General features: G+C 45.3%; 1 protein-coding gene across 1 annotated transcript; it reads right to left on the bottom strand.

The window, feature by feature from the left end:
* Positions 1-20,716, bottom strand: Hdac3 (histone deacetylase 3). Its single transcript, XM_052155914.1, has 15 exons — positions 20,602-20,716; positions 20,425-20,507; positions 17,708-17,850; positions 10,115-10,196; positions 9,933-9,989; positions 9,762-9,817; positions 9,296-9,429; positions 8,512-8,592; positions 8,070-8,143; positions 7,849-7,913; positions 7,023-7,112; positions 6,854-6,912; positions 6,535-6,614; positions 5,925-6,082; positions 1-684 (listed from the first exon to the last, which is right to left on the bottom strand). Exons 1-15 carry the CDS (start codon positions 20,654-20,656, stop codon positions 615-617), a joined length of 1,287 nt encoding a protein of 428 aa, XP_052011874.1. The 5' UTR covers positions 20,657-20,716; the 3' UTR covers positions 1-614.
* Positions 20,717-21,008: the final 292 nt, after the last annotated feature.

Here is a 21,008-nt window from a genome sequence, read left to right as displayed (position 1 = left end):
TGAATGTTAACAACTTTATTATAACATCGTCATCTCTATTTCCTTCTCACATCATACATTGGTGACTAGCACAAATTAAAATCCCAGAAAGGTACAAAAAAATACCAATTGGTTTATTAGCTCAAAAACAGTAAAATGGGCATGAAGCCAGGTGAGCTTCACGCCTCTCCTCCTTGCCTCTGTATTTCAAGTGCAGCCAAGGTTTCAGAGAGCCACGCCCTCCTCCCCTCAGGTTCGCCTTGCATGGAAGCAAGAACTGCAGTAGGGGAACCCAGAAGGAAGTCAGAGGTGGCCTTAGTACCGTCCAAACTTTCATCTCTAACAGTCTCTGGGTTGGAAGGACAGAAGGAACAAATGAGGGGAAGAGGGGCTGGGGACAGCTGCTAGGGTTCATTACCCATAATGTTCCAGAGACTTGTCCGTGTCGCATCCCTGACAGGGACTATCATCGGGCTATGAGAGTTTGAGGGAAAGGGGAGTTGATTCTAAAACCACATGTGGTTTCCAAACCCTTCACCAGAGTTAGTAAACGCCCTGGGGGAACCCAGTTCAGACCTGGGGAGCCCACCACAGCGGTGACAAGGAACTCTTAGGGACATGTTATCCATGCTGCCCTAAATCTCCACATCGCTTTCCTTGTCATTGTCATGGTCGCCATCATAGAATTCATTGGGTGCTTCTGGCCTGTAAAACAAGGGACAAGAGATTAGGAGCCACTCTTCAAGTTCCAGACTCCTCCCAGTACCCTCCTCAGAGCCACTTGTCTGCCTGAGTCTTCTCCAAAGCCAGTTCCCCTCCTCTTGCTGGCAGGGACTTACTGCAATCCATGTATTTGATAAAGGGAGACTCTCATGTGCCAGGCACTGCTGTAGGCCTTACCGAAAGAGCACAGAATCAGCCAGACTAGATTCCCATACAACCTCTCAAAGCTTACCTCATGAGACCAGCAATAACAAAGCAAACGAGTGAATACAATAACTTCAAATGGTGCAGTGTTCTACATGAGTAGACTGGGGCTGTTGTGAACAAGAGGGTAACAATGGACCTACAAAATGAGAGACTGTTCCAAGAATGAAAGACCTAAACTCTGTGAAGAGGCTAGCCAAGCAAAGATCTCAGGAAAGTCCCACCAAGCCACAAAAAAACCAAGTACAGAAATCACAAGGTCCTAGGAAACTGAGCCATTCCAGAATGACAAGGAGGCCAGTAATGCTGGGCAAACAAAACAGTTTCAGAAGACAAGGTAAGGATCTGTATGCAGGGCACGATCAATCGATCAAACTGTTGCTTCTAAGTTCGAGGAGAAGGAAAGGTGTGAGCTGAGAGTGATACAGGGAAAGTGTCTTAGTTAGGGTTTTACTGCTGTGAACAGACACCATGACCAAAGCAAGTCTTATACCGTGCAACATTTAATTGGGGCTGGCTCACAGGTTCAGAGGTTCAGTCCATTACCATCAAGATAGGAACATGGCAGAGTCCAGTTAGGCATGGTACAGGAGAAGCTAAGAGTTCTACCTCTTCATCTGAAGGCTGCTAGCAGAATCCTGACTTCCAGGCAGCTAGGATGGGGGTCTTATAGTCCACGCCCAGTGACACAGCTACTCCAACAGGGCCATACCTTCTAATAGTGCCTGGGCCAGACATATACAAACTATCACAGAAAGGTAAGGCTATAAGACTGACTGGAGGAAAGACATGAGCGGAAGACTGACACAAAGGGATGTACGCATGGAAGACTGACATGAGGGGATGTACGTGTGGAAGACTGACATGAGGGGATGTACGTGTGGAAGACTGACATGAGGGGATGTACGTGTGGAAGACTGACATGAGGGGATGTACGTGTGGAAGACTGACATGAGGGGATGTACGTGTGGAAGACTGACATGAGGGGATGTACGTGTGGAAGACTGACATGAAGGGATGTACTCGTGGAAGACTGACATGAGGGGATGTACGCGTGGAAGACTGACATGAAGGGATGTACGTGTGGAAGACTGACATGAAGGGATGTACTCGTGGAAGACTGACATGAAGGGATGTACGTGTGGAAGACTGACATGAGGGGATGTACGCGTGGAAGACTGACATGAAGGGATGTACGTGTGGAAGACTGACATGAGGGGATGTACGTGTGGAAGACTGACATGAGGGGATGTACTCGTGGAAGACTGACATGAAGGGATGTACGCGTGGAAGACTGACATGAGGGGATGTACGTGTGGAAGACTGACATGAGGGGATGTACGTGTGGAAGACTGACATGAGGGGATGTACGCGTGGAAGACTGACATGAGGGGATGTACGCGTGGAAGACTGACATGAGGGGATGTACGCGTGGAAGACTGACATGAAGGGATGTACTCGTGGAAGACTGACATGAGGGGATGTACGTGTGGAAGAGTGACATGAGGGGATGTACGTGTGGAAGACTGACATGAGGGGATGTACGCGTGTAAGACTGACATGAAGGGATGTACTCATGGAAGACTGACATGAGGGGATGTACGTGTGGAAGACTGACATGAAGGGATGTACGTGTGGAAGACTGACATGAGGGGATGTACGTGTGGAAGACTGACATGAGGGGATGTACGTGTGGAAGACTGACATGAGGGGATGTACGCGTGGAAGACTGACATGAGGGGATGTACGCGTGGAAGACTGACATGAAGGGATGTACTCGTGGAAGACTGACATGAGGGGATGTACGTGTGGAAGAGTGACATGAGGGGATGTACGTGTGGAAGACTGACATGAGGGGATGTACGTGTGGAAGACTGACATGAAGGGATGTACTCATGGAAGACTGACATGAGGGGATGTACGCGTGGAAGACTGACATGAGGGGATGTACGCGTGGAAGACTGACATGAAGGGATGTACTCGTGGAAGACTGACATGAGGGGATGTACGTGTGGAAGACTGACATGAAGGGATGTACGCATGGAAGACTGACATGAGGGGATGTACGTGTGGAAGACTGACATGAGGGGATGTACTCGTGGAAGACTGACATGAGGGGATGTACGTGTGGAAGACTGACATGAAGGGATGTACGCATGGAAGACTGACATGAGGGGATGTACGCGTGGAAGACTGACATGAGGGGATGTACGTGTGGAAGACTGACATGAAGGGATGTACGTGTGGAAGACTGACATGAGGGGATGTACGTGTGGAAGACTGACATGAAGGGATGTACGCATGGAAGACTGACATGAGGGGATGTACGTGTGGAAGACTGACATGAGGGGATGTACGTGTGGAAGACTGACATGAGGGGATGTACGTGTGGAAGACTGACATGAGGGGATGTACGTGTGGAAGACTGACATGAGGGGATGTACATGTGGAAGACTGACATGAGGGGATGTACGCGTGGAAGACTGACATGAGGGGATGTACGTGTGGAAGACTGACATGCCATTAGACTGCCAGAGGAGGGCAGTGATGGCCGCAGAGGGCTCAGAGAATACTAAGTACTGTTTCCCTTCTCTTTGAAAATCTTCTCTAAAACAGACCGCTAGGAACTCACTGAAGCTGGGCAGTGGTGGCACACACCTTTAATCCCAGCACTTGAGTTCAAGGCCAGCCTGGTCTACAGAGTGAGTTCCAGGACAGCCAGGGCTACACAGAGAAATCCTGTCTTGAAAAACAAAATCAAAAAGAAAAAAGCAAAAAACAAAAAACAAAAAGCAAGACAAAAAAAAAAAAGAAGAAGAAGAAAGTCACCGAAGCGAAGCAAGGAGCTAAGGCAGGCAGACAAGGCGGGCAGACAAGGCCGTCTCTATCACCTCTAGGAGCCCAGGGTGAAAAGTGAGGAGTCAGTCACTCGGGGTAACCACAGAACCCTAGGAAAGTTACTTGATCTCCCTGAGCCTTGGGTTCCTCCTCTAGTCATCTGAGGATAAGACCATCTCTTAGGGTGAGGCAGAGAGCAGAGCCAGATGTGAACATGTAACTACAGAAGAAAAAGCCAAACCCAGGCAAAAGGAGAACTTAAAAACAGGAGCTGCTGAACCAACCGAGTCAACGGCAATCAGGCTCTAGAGTCAGGCTTTAGAGGCCTGTAGACAGATGCTAAGGAAAAGATGGTTAAACAGAGCCTGACCCAGAGGTTTAGATACTTCTTCACCAAGTCACAGAATGGGGAGGATCCATGGAAGAGGAGACTGGAAGGCCCCAGAGGACAGAAATGGAGGCGGGAATAGACTCAGGAGGAACAGAGAAGTCACCCACAGCTGCAGCAGAGCCCGCCTCCACCTTATGCACAGACGCACACAGCCACTGGAGTGCTCTCAGTCCTGTATATGTGTCTGGTCCTACTAAGCCCATCTCTTCCTGCTTTTCTTTCTTTTGACCCTTCTGGGTTCTGCTGTCCTTTCTCATCATTTTCTAGAAATTTCTTCAATGACTAAAAAAACAACAAAAAGATCTATACCAATCTTTCCCTATTTCATTCTAGCTATAAATATTTCAACATAGATCTAAGGAAGAGAAAGATTATTTATGCACACACACCTCACTCAATACAACTCATAAATCTGGAAAAGTAAACTAAATAAATATAGAAACCCTATACAAGAGAATGTGGGCAGCGTCTACGGGTTCACTGCGCAGGACCGAGTACACTGCTGGCGAATGTAAAGGGAGCTGGAGAGACAGCTCAGTGGTAGGAACACTTGCCGCCAAAGCGGAGCACCCGCAGAACAGCTCATGACCATCCTGGGCTCCAGTTCCAGGAGAGCTGACACCCTCGTCTGACCTGAGCCGGCACCAGGCACACAATAATGTACATAAATACATGCAAGTTAAACACCATACACATAAAATAAATCAATCTAAAAATAAATAAAAGGTTTAAAGACGATGTAAATAAACCACTAAATTCTTTTTGGAAAGTAATTTGGCAACAAATAAAAAAAGTTCTACTGCATATGTCATTTGTTCTAATGGCAACAGTTATGAAAATCAGATCCACTCAAACATGCAGTCAGAGATATATACATAAAGGGATTCGATGCCAGTCTTTACTATTTTAATAGCGACAAAACATAAGGGGGGTGGAGTGGGAAAGAGATTAATGTAAATATCCACAAGTGGTAATTGATTACCCCTGTGATCGTGTGATCACCACACAATGGAATTATACAACCGAGAAAACACTGATCTATACATACAGACATGGGAAATGTCTTTTAAAAGAAAAACACAGGCAAGCATAACTCAAAACAGCATATAGAAAATATCCTTCCTCATATTAACAAAAACTGTATAAACAAACTGGGTAGGGAAGTACATGCCTATAATTCCAGCATTGAGAAACCAGAGGCAGGAGGATCATTATGAGCTCAAGGCCAGCTTGAGCTATGATAGTGACACCCAGGCTCAAAAATACCAAGAAAGAACAAGGTGCATATCTTTAATCCCAGCACTCAAGAGGCAGAGGCAGGAGGATATCTGATTTAAAGGCCAGCTTGGTCCACACAGAGGAAACCATGTGTCAAAAACCAAAAACAACAAATCAAGAAAAAAAAATTAGCTGTATAAATAAAATTCTGAATGTGCACATGTGCATGTAGTATATAATCTATGTGCTGTAGATTATAGTGTATAATCTATATGTAGTATATAATCTATAGAAAATTATCTATCCAAACAACACATAAATCAAGCCATAAATAACTGTTACTCCCATGGAATAATTCTGGAACTATGTAAACAAACATATTTTGATGCTGCTTATAATATTTAAACAAAAAAAAAAAACAAAACCATGTTGTTTTGTTCTTAAAAGTGTCAAAAAGTGTAGAATGCAGTCTAAAGGAAATCAGCCAGGGCCAGGTGAACTCATGCCTTCTCACTTGGAAGCCTCCTTGCAAGCCTGAGGAAGCACCCGCCCTCTAGCCCCTGCCCCAGACCTGCTATAGTTCTCCTCAGGACCTCTCTCTTCAGCATCAGCCTCGTCAGTCCTGTCATAGGTCAGGAGGTCTGCAGGGACATCATGAATCTGGACACTGGGTGCATGGTTCAGCATCTTCAAGTTTTCAAAGATTGTCTGGCGGATCTGGTCCAGATACTAATTTAGAAGAAAAAAAAGTCAGCAGTGCTGGGGTGATTCCTACAGTACAGGAAATCCTAGCTGCCTTCGTCCCTGACAATTCTGGTCTAAAGTAGTATTTCTTTTTTTTTTTTTTAATTTATTTATTTATTAAATGTAAGCACACTGTAGCTGTCTTCAGACACTCCAGAAGAGGGCATCAGATCTCATTACAGATGATTGTGAGCCACCATGTGGTTGCTGGGATTTGAACTCAGGACCTTCGGAAGAGCAGTCTGTGCTCTTAACCACTGAGCCATCTCTCCAGCCCTAAGGTAGTAGTTCAAGGTCAGATCCTCCCCACCAACCCCATGATAAGAGTGACAGTGACAGCCCAGAACTTCCTTGTCTTGCTTTCTCCATCTCCCACCTCCTGGACCTCCCCAGAGCCCTCCCCTCATTACAGTGTGCAGACTCCCCAAGCTGCTAACCTGGCGAGAGTTCTGATTCTCGATGCGGGTGCTGACATCCGGATGGAGTGTGAAATCTGGGGCAAAGTACTCGAAGTATTCTTAGAGATGAGAAGCAATTGGGAGAGGGGATGAAGGAGAGTATGGCTGAGATACCAAAGAGCGAATCCCAGGCTTTCCAATCTCCTCTCCGAGGCCTGGTCCCATGTGTAAGAGTATTTGCTCTGCTCTGGGTTTAGTCTGCAGAGCTCCCAGAAGGTACAATTTCCCTTCAAACACGGGCATTCTGAGGACTGGTGAGAATAGTCCCCCTGTGGTGGCATCATGAAGAGGACCTTACCACTATAGGGAAGTTCTTCACTAATGGCCTCTTCTACCAGCAGAGATGTTTCGTACGTCCTGAAACCAGCAAAGAGAAGGGTTGGGGCTGATGGCGTGGGTTGAAAGGACACCCCTCCAATTTCAGGGCGTCTATGCTGAACCACAGAGGAGTAGCGTAGAGTACTCACCAGCACCGGGCCACGTTTCGGACGGTGTAACCACCACCTCCCAGCACCAGGAGAGGGATATTGAAACTCTTGACATATTCCACACATTCCCTGTTAGAAGCAACAAGAGGACCAGGTGAACCTAAGACGTGTGACCCCAGACGTGACTTGAAATATTAGACAAAGACTTGACTAACAATATTTCTCTGTCATATTGAGTAATATAACTCAAAGTTGCATCCTTTATGTGTGACTTTTTGTATAAATGTGTGAGTCTTCAACGGTTTTCTGTCATTCATGGAAGACAGGGTCTAGTGGCTCTGCACACTCTCAGCCTGGCCAGCTTATAGCATTGACTATGTTCTGGCCTTACAGGTTTTCTTCCTCTTGTCAGGACAGTAGCTCTTCTTTTGGTCTCAGGGCTTTGCACTGGCCCCTCACACTGCTTGGGGCTGGGGCGGGATTCTCTGTCCTCCTCCATGCCTCACTCCTCAGTCTCCAGGTCTCCCATTTCACCTTCTCAGAAAACCTTTCCCAAAGCTAAAAAATACATTCCCAAACCAGGTGTGGTGAGCTGAGCTTGTAATCCCAGAATTTGGAAGGCTCAAGCAGGAGGGTCACAAGTTCAAAGCCAGCCTATACCACACAGTGAGACCTTAAAAACAAATTGTACAATTAAAAAGTATATTCCCTGTTGTTACCCTTATTTTTTCCCTCATTAGATTTTTGATCATATGTATGTACATATATATACTAATACATACACATATACATGCAATAATTAATAATAATAACAAAAAATAAAATACAACTTCAAATAACAATAACAAGAAGGAAAGCAACGCACCCATGTCCTCGTATGCTGAGATTGAAGCAGCCTAATCGATCACAGCCCAGGGAGTCAGCGCCACACTGCAAAAAGGAAAAACCCAGCAGCATGAATGATCAGAACATCAGTGTCCTCTAATGTCCTTCCTCACCAATTTAGGTTTTTTCTTCCTATTGTTCTTCCTGATCTCTTTCCTGTAGCCCAGGCAAGCCCTCTTAGGGAGGTGCTAAGGGTGTTACCTGGAGCACGATGCATGTTGGCTGGTAGAAGTCCACCACCTGGCTGATGACTGGCTGGAAAAGGTGCTTGTAACCTGGGAGAGGGCCAAAGGTAGGCAACCTGGCACCCCAAGGGGATGGGGAGACAGGGAACAAAAGGAAAGGGGTTGAGAGAGCATGTGGCCCAGGAACGGGGCGACCCACTGAACCAGCACTGGTTCTGAACTTCTGGAGGGCATCACAACTGCTGAGTTAAACACTACAGCCTTCCTCCCAGAATAAAGAAACAAAACGTATACACACATAATATATTGCATACAAATTCCAAGGGTTCATGGTCCCTCTGAAGGCCATTCATCCTTAAGGACACCTGGCCCAACAACAGACAATACCAGGCAGAAGAGGTTAATTAAACGAGGAAAAAGGGGAGAAAAGTGAGCAGGGAGAAGTCATCAGAACTTACTCTGGTCATCAATGCCATCTCGTAAGGGCACATTGAGACAATAGTAGCGGCCACTCTCTGCTCCAACTTCATACATGTCACCTATAGAAAAGAGAACGCAGTGACTATGCACAGGAAATTTCCTCGACACGGCTGTTCCTTCTGTGCCCTGTACCACCAAGGTTCCAGCACCTTGCATCCACTCACTAGAGGGCCATGGCTATGTAACTCAGGCTGGCCAGGAACTTGTTATGTTACCCAGGCTAGCTTTGAACTCTTAATCCCCCTGCCTCAGCTATCTGATTATTGGTATTATAGGTATGTGCCTCCCTGCCTGGTACAAAAATTTTTATTTAGCCAGGCCTGGTGGTACATGCCTTTAATCCCAGAACTCAAGAGGCAGAGGACAGCCTGGTCTGTAGCAATAGACAAAGAATGAACAAAAAAGCTACAATAAATATAACCAGCAGTGAGGACTCTAAGACAAGAGAGGGTAAGATACCTGTTTGATTTAATGGAGTGGCCAGAAAGGCTTCTCTGCAGAAAGGACATAATACTTAAGAACAGAAGGCTAAGGAGTCAGTCATGGCAAAGAGCTGAAGGCAGCCAGGGGTAATGGCACATCCCTGCTATCCCATAATTCAGGATGCTGATTATAGGAGATTATGTTCAAGGCTAGCCTGGGCTACAGTGCAAGATCCTATCTTACAACAAAACACACACACACACACACACACACACACACACACACACATACACACAAAGAGCTAAGGAGTACAAAAACCACAGTAATTCTATTCCCTACCAGTTCCAGGAAAGAAGTAATTTCCATATTTGTGGAAGGACACAGTCATGACCCGGTCAGTGAGGTAGAAGGCTTCCTGAACCCCGTCACCATGGTGGATGTCGATATCAATGTAGAGCACCCGAGGGTGGTACCTGGTGTGAGGACAAAGCCATGGTCTGGGGACAAGGCTTATCCCCCAATCCTCTCCTCCCCTACACAATCTCTGGATTTAGAGTTTGCTTCTGCCCGAGTCACTTGAAACCTCATCCCACCAGTTTCCTCCAGGCTAGAGACTGGGAAGAAAGGGAATGTAGAGAGGGCTGAAATGTGGGCAGGCAGCAGGGACAAACAGGAAAGGGACAAGAAGCCATGCCAGAAAAGCATTAAGGACTTAGGAGAACCCGGTGGGGAAGGAGGGCTGGGTCCTCCTGAGGACCTGCATTCAAGTTCCCAAAGTCTCTCCATCTCCTCTGGCAATACTTACTTAAGCAGCTCCAGGATACCAATTACTATGTCATTGACATAGCAGAAGCCAGAGGCCTGTGGGGAAATGGTTCTATAAACAGAGGAACAATTCTCTACCCAGCTACCCCAGCACTGTCATTCAGCTGACCTCACTTAGGATAGCCACGGTCTTCCACCATTGCAAGCTTACCTCAAACTTCTTGGCATGATGTAGACCACCAGCCCAGTTGATGGCAATATCACAGATCTGAAAGATAAACACCCATTCAGTCTTCTTCTTGCCACCACTGAAGCTGGGTTCCAGATCGAGGCTCTATGGTCCTGAATCTGGCAACCCACAGGAAACAGGACCAAGACCAGGCGTTACATCACCTTGTTGTTTAGCTGTGTTGCTCCTTGCAGAGACGCGCCTGTGTAACGAGAGCAGAACTCGAAGAGCCCGGGAAACACTGGACTGCAGAGCAAAGAGTGGGGTTAACACCCCTCTAGTCACTGTCTCCCACCTTCCCCACCCAAGCTCTAATTACCACTGCCTAACAGCTCCCACCCTCCTCCACACCTGAGCCATTTACAGACCCAGTCAACAAAGGTTTGAGACCAAATCTTGTGCTAAACCTCATTGTAAAGAATGGTACGGGAAGCACAAAAATGTCTAACTGCCAGGGAGTCTGCACACAACCTAAGACGCAAAGACAGCAGTGTCTTAGGTATACAAGAAATGTGACAGAGCTAGCTGAAGGAGGAGGCTGGCTCGTCACAGGAGGTGTCTATGTGTGTCACTTTTTGTCACACCTATTTTGGGTTTGTTTTGTTTTGTTTTGTTTGTTTGTTTGTTTTTTGAGACAGGGCATATCCCTGGATGTCCCAGAACTCACTCTGTAGACCAGGATGGCCTCAAACCAACCTCTGCTGGGATTAAAGCCATTCACCCCCACTGCCTGGCTTACTGTTGCACATTTTAAAGAAAGAACTGCATCCCTGTTTATGTGAAACACTAGCGTTGAGACAACTAACTGAAAGCCATCCACTCACTGTCAGCACAGTAAGCCACAAGTCAACTATATCAATTACCACTTACATACTGTAGGATTCTACTTATGTAACATTCGAGAAAAGACAAAATATAAGAATAGAACTCAGATCAATAGTTACTTGAGGCCGGGCGGTGATGGCGCACACCTGTAATCCCAGCACTCTGGGAGGCAGAGGCAGGCGGATTTCTGAGTTCGAGGCCAGCTGGTCTACAGAGTGAGTTCCAGGACAGCCAGGACTACACAGAGAAACCCTGTCTCAACAAAAACCAAAAATCCAAAAACCAAAAAAATAAAATAAATAAATAAATAGTTACTTGAAGCTAAGGTGACAACAAGGGGCTGACCATATTTGTAGAGCAAAGGAAATATTCAGTTCCCTAGCATACTGTATACAGCAGCATGACACCTCGGAGCTGAGAAGACAGCCTCGTCAGTTAAAGTGCAGGAGGACCTGAGTAGGTCCCAAGAGCCCATGGGAAAAGGTCAAGTTTGGCGGTTTATGTTTCTAATCCCAGCTGTGGGGAGGCAGTTCTAAGGGGGTGGCTGGCTAGTTCCAGGCCTAAGAGACTTTGTTTAAAAAAATTAGGGTGGCAGCTACATGGTGGTGGCACATGCCTTTAATCCCAGCACTCAAGGAGACAGAAGTATGCAGATCTCTGTGAGTTTGAGGCCAGCCTGGTCTATAGAGAGAGTTCCAGGACAGTGAGGACACAGAGAAACCCTATCTTAGAAACGAAAATAAAATGGAACAAAAAAAATCAAGGTGCCTAGGTGTGGTAGAACCTGCCTTTAATTCCAACACTCTGGAGGCAGGTAGATCTCTGTAGGTTCAAGGCCAACCAGTCTACATAGTGAGTCCTAGAACAGCTAGAGCAACAGAGATACATCAAAACGACATCAAAACATAACAACAAAAACATAAATAAGATGGAGAGCACTTGAGACACCCAACAGTTGCCCTCTGGCCTCCACATACACACACCTTTATATATATGAGCCTTCATGTGAGCGTGTGCATGTGCGCACACGCACACACACACACACACACACACACACAGAATACCTTAAAAAGATGAATTAAACTAAAACAAAAAAAAATGGTTCAGCAATTATAAGCTCTCCCAGGAGACCCAAATTGTGCTCTCAGTACTCATATCACACAGCTTATGACCAGCTGCAACTCTGGTTCCAAGAGATCCACCATCCTCTGCTGACCTTCATGAATATCCTCATCACTCATGCAGATATGTACAAACTCATAAATAAAAATAAATATAATAATAAATTATATTTTAAAAAGGAACTGGAGAGATGACTTGTGGTTAACAGCACTTGTTGCTTTTTCAGAAGACCTGAGTTCAGTTCCTAGTACCCATCTGTTGGCTCACAACCATCTGCAAACCTAGTTCCTAAAGATCCACCTGGCAACATGGTGCACATAAATGAAGGAAGGCAAAGCATTCATATAAAAAAATAAAACTTAAAGAAACTAATATTTTAACAACCAATCCCAAGGGGCCACAATAAGAACATAAATCCCCAGTCTTAGGTCTCCAAGAAACCAATGCAGCCTCCATATTGACCACGGACGGAAATAGGAATAGGTAGAGCAGCCCAGTGAAAGAGCACTTGCCTAGCATTCACAAGGTTGTGGGTTCAATTCCCAGGACTGCAAAAACAGGCAAACAAAAGGATACAGAGTTGTATGGTTTTTCAAAGGATTTAAAAAGAATTTGTGTTTAATAAGTAGAAAACTAAGCAAATTGAGAAAATAATAATGTAATTATAAATTCTAAGAAAAACAAAAAGTTATACAGAAAAATAGTTAAATAATAGTAGTACTACTTGGCAGCTTAGCTATAATAATGTAAGCAGAGATGGGCAGTGGTTGCATATCCTCTTAATCCTAGCACTTCGAAGGCAGAGGCAGGCAGATCTCTGTGAGTTCAAGGCTAGCCTGGTCTACAGAGTAGGTTCTAGGACAGCCAGGGCTAAACAGAAACCCTGTCTCACAAAACCCAGGAAAAAGTTAATTAATTAATTAATTAATTAGCTAATTCATTAATAATGTAAGCATAAGAAAACTGACTACACTCCCTGGCTACATCCCTGGCTACATAACCTAGGCTCCAGAAGCCCTGACTCTAAATAAATAAATATACAAACATAAAAACAAGGGGTATCAAGATGTCCTAGCAGATGGGGACACTGCCCACAAAGACTGCCGACCTAGATTTAATCTGTAGAACCCATAGGGACATCTATTCCCACAGGCTGTCCCTCTGACTTCCAGGCATGTACCACCTTCCAAAAATAAGTAAATAAATGAGAAAATAAACTTCCAAGTAAATGAATACATTAATACTATAAACTGTGATATCACCACATTGTGAATGGGGACAAAAGGGGAGCACGCTAGGACAGTATGAGAAAATGAATTGCTCACACCACCACACCAATGGCTTATTAGATGACACCTAATATTTATAAAAGAAACAGCAGTAAGAGATAACACAGGGGGATGGAGAGATAGCTCAGCAGTTAAGAGCATTGACTGCTCTTCCAAAGGTCCTGAATGCAAATCCCAGCAACCACATTGTGGCTCTCAATCATCTGCAACAAGATCTGACTCCCTCTTCTGGAGTGTCTGAAGATAACTACAGTGTACCTACATATAATAAATAAATTTTGGAAAAAAAAATAAAGAGAGATAATACAGTAGAGAAGTATGATGGCAAACCCAGAGTCAGAAGGCAGACAACCTACGCTTACCCGGAGCTTGGTGGTGGTGAGGCTGGGCAGTAAGCTATGCCACAGAGTCCTTATCTGTACAAAGGGGACTATAGTAAGTCCTACTTGATAAGGGGCTGAGAAAATGCCTATAAAGCATTTAAAACAGTACCTAGAGGTAGGTATTATCTAAATAGTACAGATTAGTAGGAGTTGCAACAGTAAAGTAATTTTATTATTTTGAAATGGAAAGATAAACACCAGAGCAAGGCATGATGGTGCACAACTTTAATCCTAGCACATGAAAGGCAGAGGCAGGTGAATCTCTAAGTTCGAGGCCAGCCTGGTCTACAGAGCTAATTCCAGGACAACCACGGCTACATACAAAAACCCTATCTCGGAAAATAAACCAGAGAAATAGGTAAAAGTAAAATGGGAAAAGAGATTAATAGATGGAATAGGTCTAAAATTGTTTTTTCCCAAAATTGTAATTTGGCTATAAATATTAGATTACTTATTTTTAAATTACAATTTACCTAGGCTGGTCTGGAACCTACTATGTAGACCAGACTAGCCTCAAATTATGACAAGCTTCCAGCCCCATGCTTCTCAGCTGGGATTAATAGATGTTAGCTATAGAAGCTATTTGAAATTAATTTTAAAACAGAAGAAAAGAAGAAACAAAATCCCTGATTCTCCTCTGAAACACAGAACCCATATGAGTACAGCTATAGTTGCCGCCTGCTGGAAACTGCGAATGCCCAGAGGGAGTGTTCCCTTACTTCCTAAGAACATTTACAGGGCTCCAGCTGCAGCCTAAGAGCTGACACTGCATTCTCAGACCTGGAAACAAAACTGGGAAAAAACAGCAGAAACAAATTTTAAAGAAGAGGAGAAAGAAGAGGAGGAGGAGGAACTGAGCAGTGGTGCCATGCCCCTTTAACCCAAGCACTCAGGAGACAGAGAGTTAGAGGCCAACCTTGTCTATACATCAAGTTCAGGACAGCTAGAGCTACACAGAGAAAACTCTTGTCTCAAAAAACGAAGACCAAAAAAAAAAAAAATTGTCCAAGATAGTATGTGATTCAATACCAAATGTGTAGCCACACCTTTATTTCTGGCGAGACAGGGCCTCTCTAGTTAGTAAGTGCTAGTAAGTGCTATCCGTGAATTTGGAATCCTCCTTCCTTGGCCTAGGGCCAAAGCTGTGGTGGAAAGCACTACACAGTCAAGCAGTGAGACACAGCTGGAATCCCAGCACTGAGAGGCTGAGGTGGGAAAACCAGCAGTTCACTGATAACCCGGGCTACATAAAAAGATCCTGTCCAGAAAAACAAAACAAGACAAGGAAACAAGCGGGGAGGGGACATCTAGAGAGATGACTCAGCTGTTAAGGTACTTGTTACTCTTCTGGAGGATCTGCACTCTGCACCAGCACCCACATTAGGAGACACACAACCACCTGTAACTCCACCACTGGGGAATCCAATGACCTCTTCAGGCTCCCATAAGTATCAACGCACACACACATACATACATACACACATAGTAAAATTGTTTTCAAAGAAAGAAACGGGAAGTGGGGAACAGCATGGAAGTGGTGTCTGGGAGCTGAGAAGGCTTTAAAGAGGACTCTGTGGAGTGAGGTATGGGTATCAGGAGGAAAGGTTCTGGGGCAGCTTAAAGAGCTCACCTTTATCCTACAGCCAAGACTACTTCAGTCTCGCTCAGTAAAACAGATTAGGAAATCCGCTTACAAACCTGGGCTCTGAGCCAGATGTGGTGGAGTAAGACCAAAACTCAGAGGCTATGGCAGATTCTGTTCTAGTCTGCTTTCAGGACCACAAATTCAAGGCCAGCCTGGGGCCAAGAGGCAGGACCTTATCTCAAAACAAACAAGAAACCTAGGTTCCGGATCTGAGTCCTACACATCCACTCATCAGTCAGGTGACTCAAACTACACTACCAAATTTCCCCATACCTCCAAGTACTTAGGTATAACACCAGGAAAAAGGCTATCACAGTCCAGTGTTGCTACGAGAATTGACTAAATGTATTTGCAACCCTCAGCATCATGCATAATAGGATAGGGACTCAACAAACAGGATTGTAGGCAACAACACAGAGGACCAACAACCTCATTTCTTAGAGAAATAAATTCAAAGGAGAGAAAAGACACAGATTAAGTCTCAGGAGACCATTATGAATCCAAACCTTGTTTGGATCCTGATTTAAATAAAATGCATCATGTACACATACACACATACACACACACACACATATACATACACACACACACATATATATATATACACTCACACACATACACATATACATACTCACACATCATATAGACTAAGACAGAAACAGAGAGAAATGGGCATTTTTAAATACTGATTGCATTTTTCATTAAAGAAAAACGGTTAATTCCTTAGGTCTGATATTGATATTTTTAAAAGTATCACTTAGATACATAGTATTTATGGATAAAGTATGTGGCATCTGGGGTTTGTTTTAAAATCATGTGACATGAGGGAATATAAATGACTTAAGACTACCCAGGTATGGAAGAATGTGCCAGAATCACAGCTCTTAGGAGGCTAGGACAGGAGGATTCCAAATTCAAGGATAGCACTTACTAACTAGTGAGGCTCTGTCTTACCAGAAATAAAGAAAAAAAGACTAGTCCTTTACACTAAATGTGGAAGCTGGGTAAGCAATGGCCTCAGATTCACTATTTTACTCTGCTTTCAGAAATGTTTGATTTTTCAATGTCCACTCCACTGGGACATGCTTTTAATCATAGAACTGAAGGGGTAGGTGCATCTCTGTTAAGTATGAAGCCAGTCTGGTCTACACAGGGAGCTCCAGACCAGCCAGGGCTGGATAGTGAGGTCCCTGTCTCACAGATAAATAGGAAAATAAAACAAACAGTATTGAGTTTTCCATAGCTATTATGCTTATTAGTTTTTTATTTTTTTAAATTAAATAAATGAATTTATTTATGTATATAAGTGCTCTATTTGTATGTCTGCCTGCATGCAGAAAGAGGGCATCAGATCCTATTACAGGAGGTTGTGAGCCACTGAGCCACCTCTCTGGGCCAGTACATTTATTATTTTTCACTAATGTACCCTGGAGTGTTAACAAGGCTCGTGGCTCATCTTTGTTGCCCATTCTCCAGCATCCCAACCCTGAGTCTTCTGCCTACAATAAATACAAGCTCCGTATTAGCCTGGTCTGATTAGGGATGATGTAGCGTATAAGCAGAAAGCCAAGTATCAGGCACAAAGGATTGGATTCAATTCTTAATATTATTTAAAAATAAATTTAATCAAAAACTAGTCATGTTAAATCATTCCCTGGCTTTAATGACCTTAATCAACTATAGGAACAAAACCACGGATTTAATACATAGCTATTTACTTTAAATACAAACAAATAAAAAACAGGGTCTCACTAAATAGTATAGGCTGGCCCTGAACTAGCAACTTTCTGGCATCTGACTCCTAAGTGCCAGGATTACGGATGGGATGCACCTTAGGCCTTATGCTTTTATGTTTTGTTTGTTTTGTTTTGTTTTTTTCCCCGAGACAGGGTTTCTCTGTGTAGCCCTGGCTGTCCTGGAACTCACTCTGTAGACCAGGCTGGCCTCGAACTCAGAAATCCTCCTGCCTCTGCCTCCCAGAGTGCTGGGATTACAGGCGTGCGCCACCACCGCCCTGCTGGCCTTACGCTTTTAAAAAGGCTGCACCCATCTCCTTAGTCCCCACTCAGCTCCCTCTCCCATTCATCTTCTGAACAGCCTTTCCAGTACTCCTCAGAGAAGTCAAATTCCACCCTACCACAGCCCTTTAGCACACGCTGTTCCTCCTACCCACATTTCTCCCCTCTCCCTCCAGTCGTCTCTTAGATCTCAACTCAGTCTCTACCATTCCACCTTAGACCAGTCCTACCGAGGCTAAATAACTCTTCCAAGTCCACACACTCAGTCATGGACTTCTTCACAGGGCTTCGCAAAGGGAGAATATTAAAACTTTGTCACTTTCCCTCACCATCGAATCCCTCATACTTAGCCTGGCTAAGATGGAGCAAATGACTAGCAGGCATTCACTGAACAAATGAATGAGAGAATGAATTCACTGACTCTTCCGTGAAGAGCCCCGCCTCCCAGTGCTTGACAGCCCCACCCTGCCCTCACCAGTCGTCCCCCACGTTGAAGGCATTAAGACTCTTGGTGAAGCCCTGCATATTGGTGGGGCTGACCCTCTGCAGGAAGTCGATGTAGTCCTCAGAATGGAAGCGGCACATGTCATGCTGGGAGGCCTGGTAAGGCTTGAAGACCTGGGGGTGGACAAAAGGGAAGCAGTTACCCTAGTACTGCCTAGGGACCAGCTCAGTTTCTATATTGCCCTAACCTTCTCCTTGAAAGCAGGATGCCTAAAGGCCAGAAGTTCCTCTCAGGTGAGCTAGCCAAAACCGGATCAGCCCAGAAGGGTGTCAGTGGGTGGCTAACTAGACAAGACCCTACTACTTAATTATAATCCCACCTAAATGCTGAATGACATTCCCAGGACCACAAAGGGTGACAACTGCCATGAAAACAAGTAGAAACCAAAAAAGAAGAGAAAGGAGTTGGTTCCTGAATTCCCAGAAATATTCTCCTCAGTCTCAGAAAAAAAATGGCTTTTCTTTTTTTTTTTTTTTTTTTTTTTTTTTTTTTACTTTTTTTTTCTTTATTATTCGATATAATTTATTTACATTTCAAATGATTTCCCCTTTTCTAGCCCCCCCACTCCCCGAAAGTCCCGCAAGCCCCCTTCTCTTCCCCTGTCCTCCCACCCACCCCTTCCCACTTCCCCGTTCTGGTTTTGCTGAATACTGTTTCACTGAGTCTTTCCAGAACCAGGGGCCACTCCTTTCTTCTTGTACCTCATTTGATGTGTGGATTATGTTTTGGGTATTCCAGTTTTCTAGGTTAATATCCACTTATTAGTGAGTGCATACCATGATTCACCTTTTGAGTCTGGGTTACCTCACTTAGTATGATATTCTCTAGCTCCATCCATTTGCCTAAGAATTTCATGAATTCATTGTTTCTAATGGCTGAATAGTACTCCATTGTGTAGATATACCACATTTTTTGCATCCACTCTTCTGTTGAGGGATACCTGGGAAAAATGGCTTTTCTTTATCATCAGTCTCTCTCTCTCCCCTAGTTTTGTTACTCTGTACCTATAAATTCTTTTCTAATTAAAAATTTTTATTACATTATTTATTCTTTGTTGTGTGTGTGTATCTGTGTGTGTCTGTATGTGTGTCTGTGTGTGGCGGGGGGTAGGTGAAGTCAGGCTGTCAGTTCTCTCATCTTTGGGGTTCAGAGTTCAGACTTGGGCCATCGTCAGGCTGAGGCAGGCAGCTTTACCCACTGAACTATCCCTGCAACCCACTTGACATCTATAACCTGTTGATGTGTGTGAGCTGAGATGTTATCTCATGAGAACGAAAGTCCCTTTTGCTGCTCCTTTGACACATGGTCTTGTTTCTGGCTCCACACAATTCCAGGAAGGGGAAAAAAAAAACTCAGTTTGGAAGTTTGGACAAAAGGCCTGGCAACGATCAGGCAGTGCTATGCCAGTCACCGGGCTAAAGCCACTCACAGTGATCCCAGCCCTGGACACTGTCCAAAGCCATCTTCCTACCCCTATTCCTTGTTATTCGACAGCAACTCGATGAGTGGAGAAGACCAGCTACCCACTAGGCAAGCTACTTCTATCAAGACCCCTGAAGAGCCCTTCCTCTCTCCCCCCTTCACCCAGTCTCTTCTACCTTCTCAGCCTTGGCTCCTGGCCAACTTGCCCTGTTCCTAGTTCCTGCCCTCCCGGGCCTGGTTCCTTCTGCACTTATCTCCTCTCCTAAACTCAGATTCTGTTCCCTTCTCTGGGTTTTTCATTGTGGGGGTAGATATAGGACAACCTAACTGAAACCCAATGTCCTAAACTAAGGATTTATTATACTTGGTGGGGGGAGAGGTGGAGGTTCAAACAATGCTTTGAAAACTGGGCAAGAAAAAAAAAAACACTTTTTTTCTTCTCCTAGGAAATGAATAAAAGAACACACAGACGATCTCAGGAGATTCAAAGACTTGCACTAAGATCACCTCAGTCTTTTCTACTCCCAAACCACTGCCTGTGCCGCAACACACCGATTACATGTTGACCACTGCCACGGTGCACAGACTTGCTATTTTCCCATTTCACAGCTAGAAATTCTAAGCTAGGTAGAAACAGTAGCTGCATATCTGAACTGAACCATAAAGACAGATACAGTCTATGCTAAAAAAAGAAAATCCCAGGGACTTCTTCTCTACACACATACGCCACAAAGGGTGCTGAGTTGTCCCCGAGAGTTGTTCTAGCTCCTAACAGGTAAATGGGCAAAGGGGGAAGGAGCAGGAATTATGAGGAACATATACTCCCAACCCTCCCCCTCAATCCTGCACCACTATCCACTTCACAATGCAGAGGAGCTAGAGGTGTACTGAAGTAGCAGAACACTCTCCTAATACGTGTGGAGCTCGGGATTCAATTCACCAACAAGTAAACAAAATAAAATGATGAGGTGAAGGAACCTGTCTTCAAAGTGTCCCCTAATGCCAGCTAGGCCAAAGGCTGGTCTGCCCTCAAGTTAAAAGGGAGTCCCACCTAAGGTCAAAAATGTATCCCCCATTAAGTCGGGGATTGTCACTACCACCACCACCACCACTGCCCAGCACATAGGGAATGTTTCCAGTACCTACTCCAGTATCCTACTCCCCTCTCCTCTAGAGGTAGGTTGCACCTGGTCAGTCCAGCCCACCTAGTCCAAGGCCACAGCTCGCTCCCAGGCCCAAACCCCTAGAGAAGCGCCAAGACTCACGATCATCTTCTTATAGAGACCATAATGCAGGACTAGGCTATGAGTCAATGCCAGGCGATGGGGTTTCATCGGGTGTCCAGCTCCTGGGGGTGGGCAGAAAGGAGTCGGTCAGTCCCTACCCCTAGAGTTGCAGCTCTTGCCGCAGAACCTCTCCTCCCGCACAACCCTGAGCCCTACCGTAGTGAAAGTTGCCCACATCGGGGTCGTAGAAATAGGCCACGGTCTTGGCCATGGTGCTGGGGGACCAGGCCCCGAGCCTCAGCCGCCCGCCCGCCCGCCCGCCGCCGCTGCCGGACGCCAGCCCCACCCCCGCCGTGCGTGCTGCGCAAGCACGCAGCCTACCTCTGCAGAACGGGAGACCTCGGCCCCGCCTCCCAAGGCTACGCTTAGGCCACGCCCCCTTAGGAGTTCCGCCCCTCATTTTGCTGTCCTGGTCTGGATTCCGAGGTTTGAAACTCAGAACCTGAACGGGGACCCGTGGCATCATTCATAGAATACAAGAGCCGCTTCTCTCGGGGCGAGAGTCATATCCTCGGGAAAGCGAGCCATTCCGTCCAGCTGCTGGCCTCAAACGGGTCTTGGGG

This window comes from Apodemus sylvaticus, chromosome 13 (genome assembly GCF_947179515.1).
Source record: "Apodemus sylvaticus chromosome 13, mApoSyl1.1, whole genome shotgun sequence".
Classification (NCBI taxonomy): Eukaryota; Metazoa; Chordata; class Mammalia; order Rodentia; family Muridae; genus Apodemus; species Apodemus sylvaticus.
This window is presented reverse-complemented; position numbering and strand designations above follow the sequence as displayed.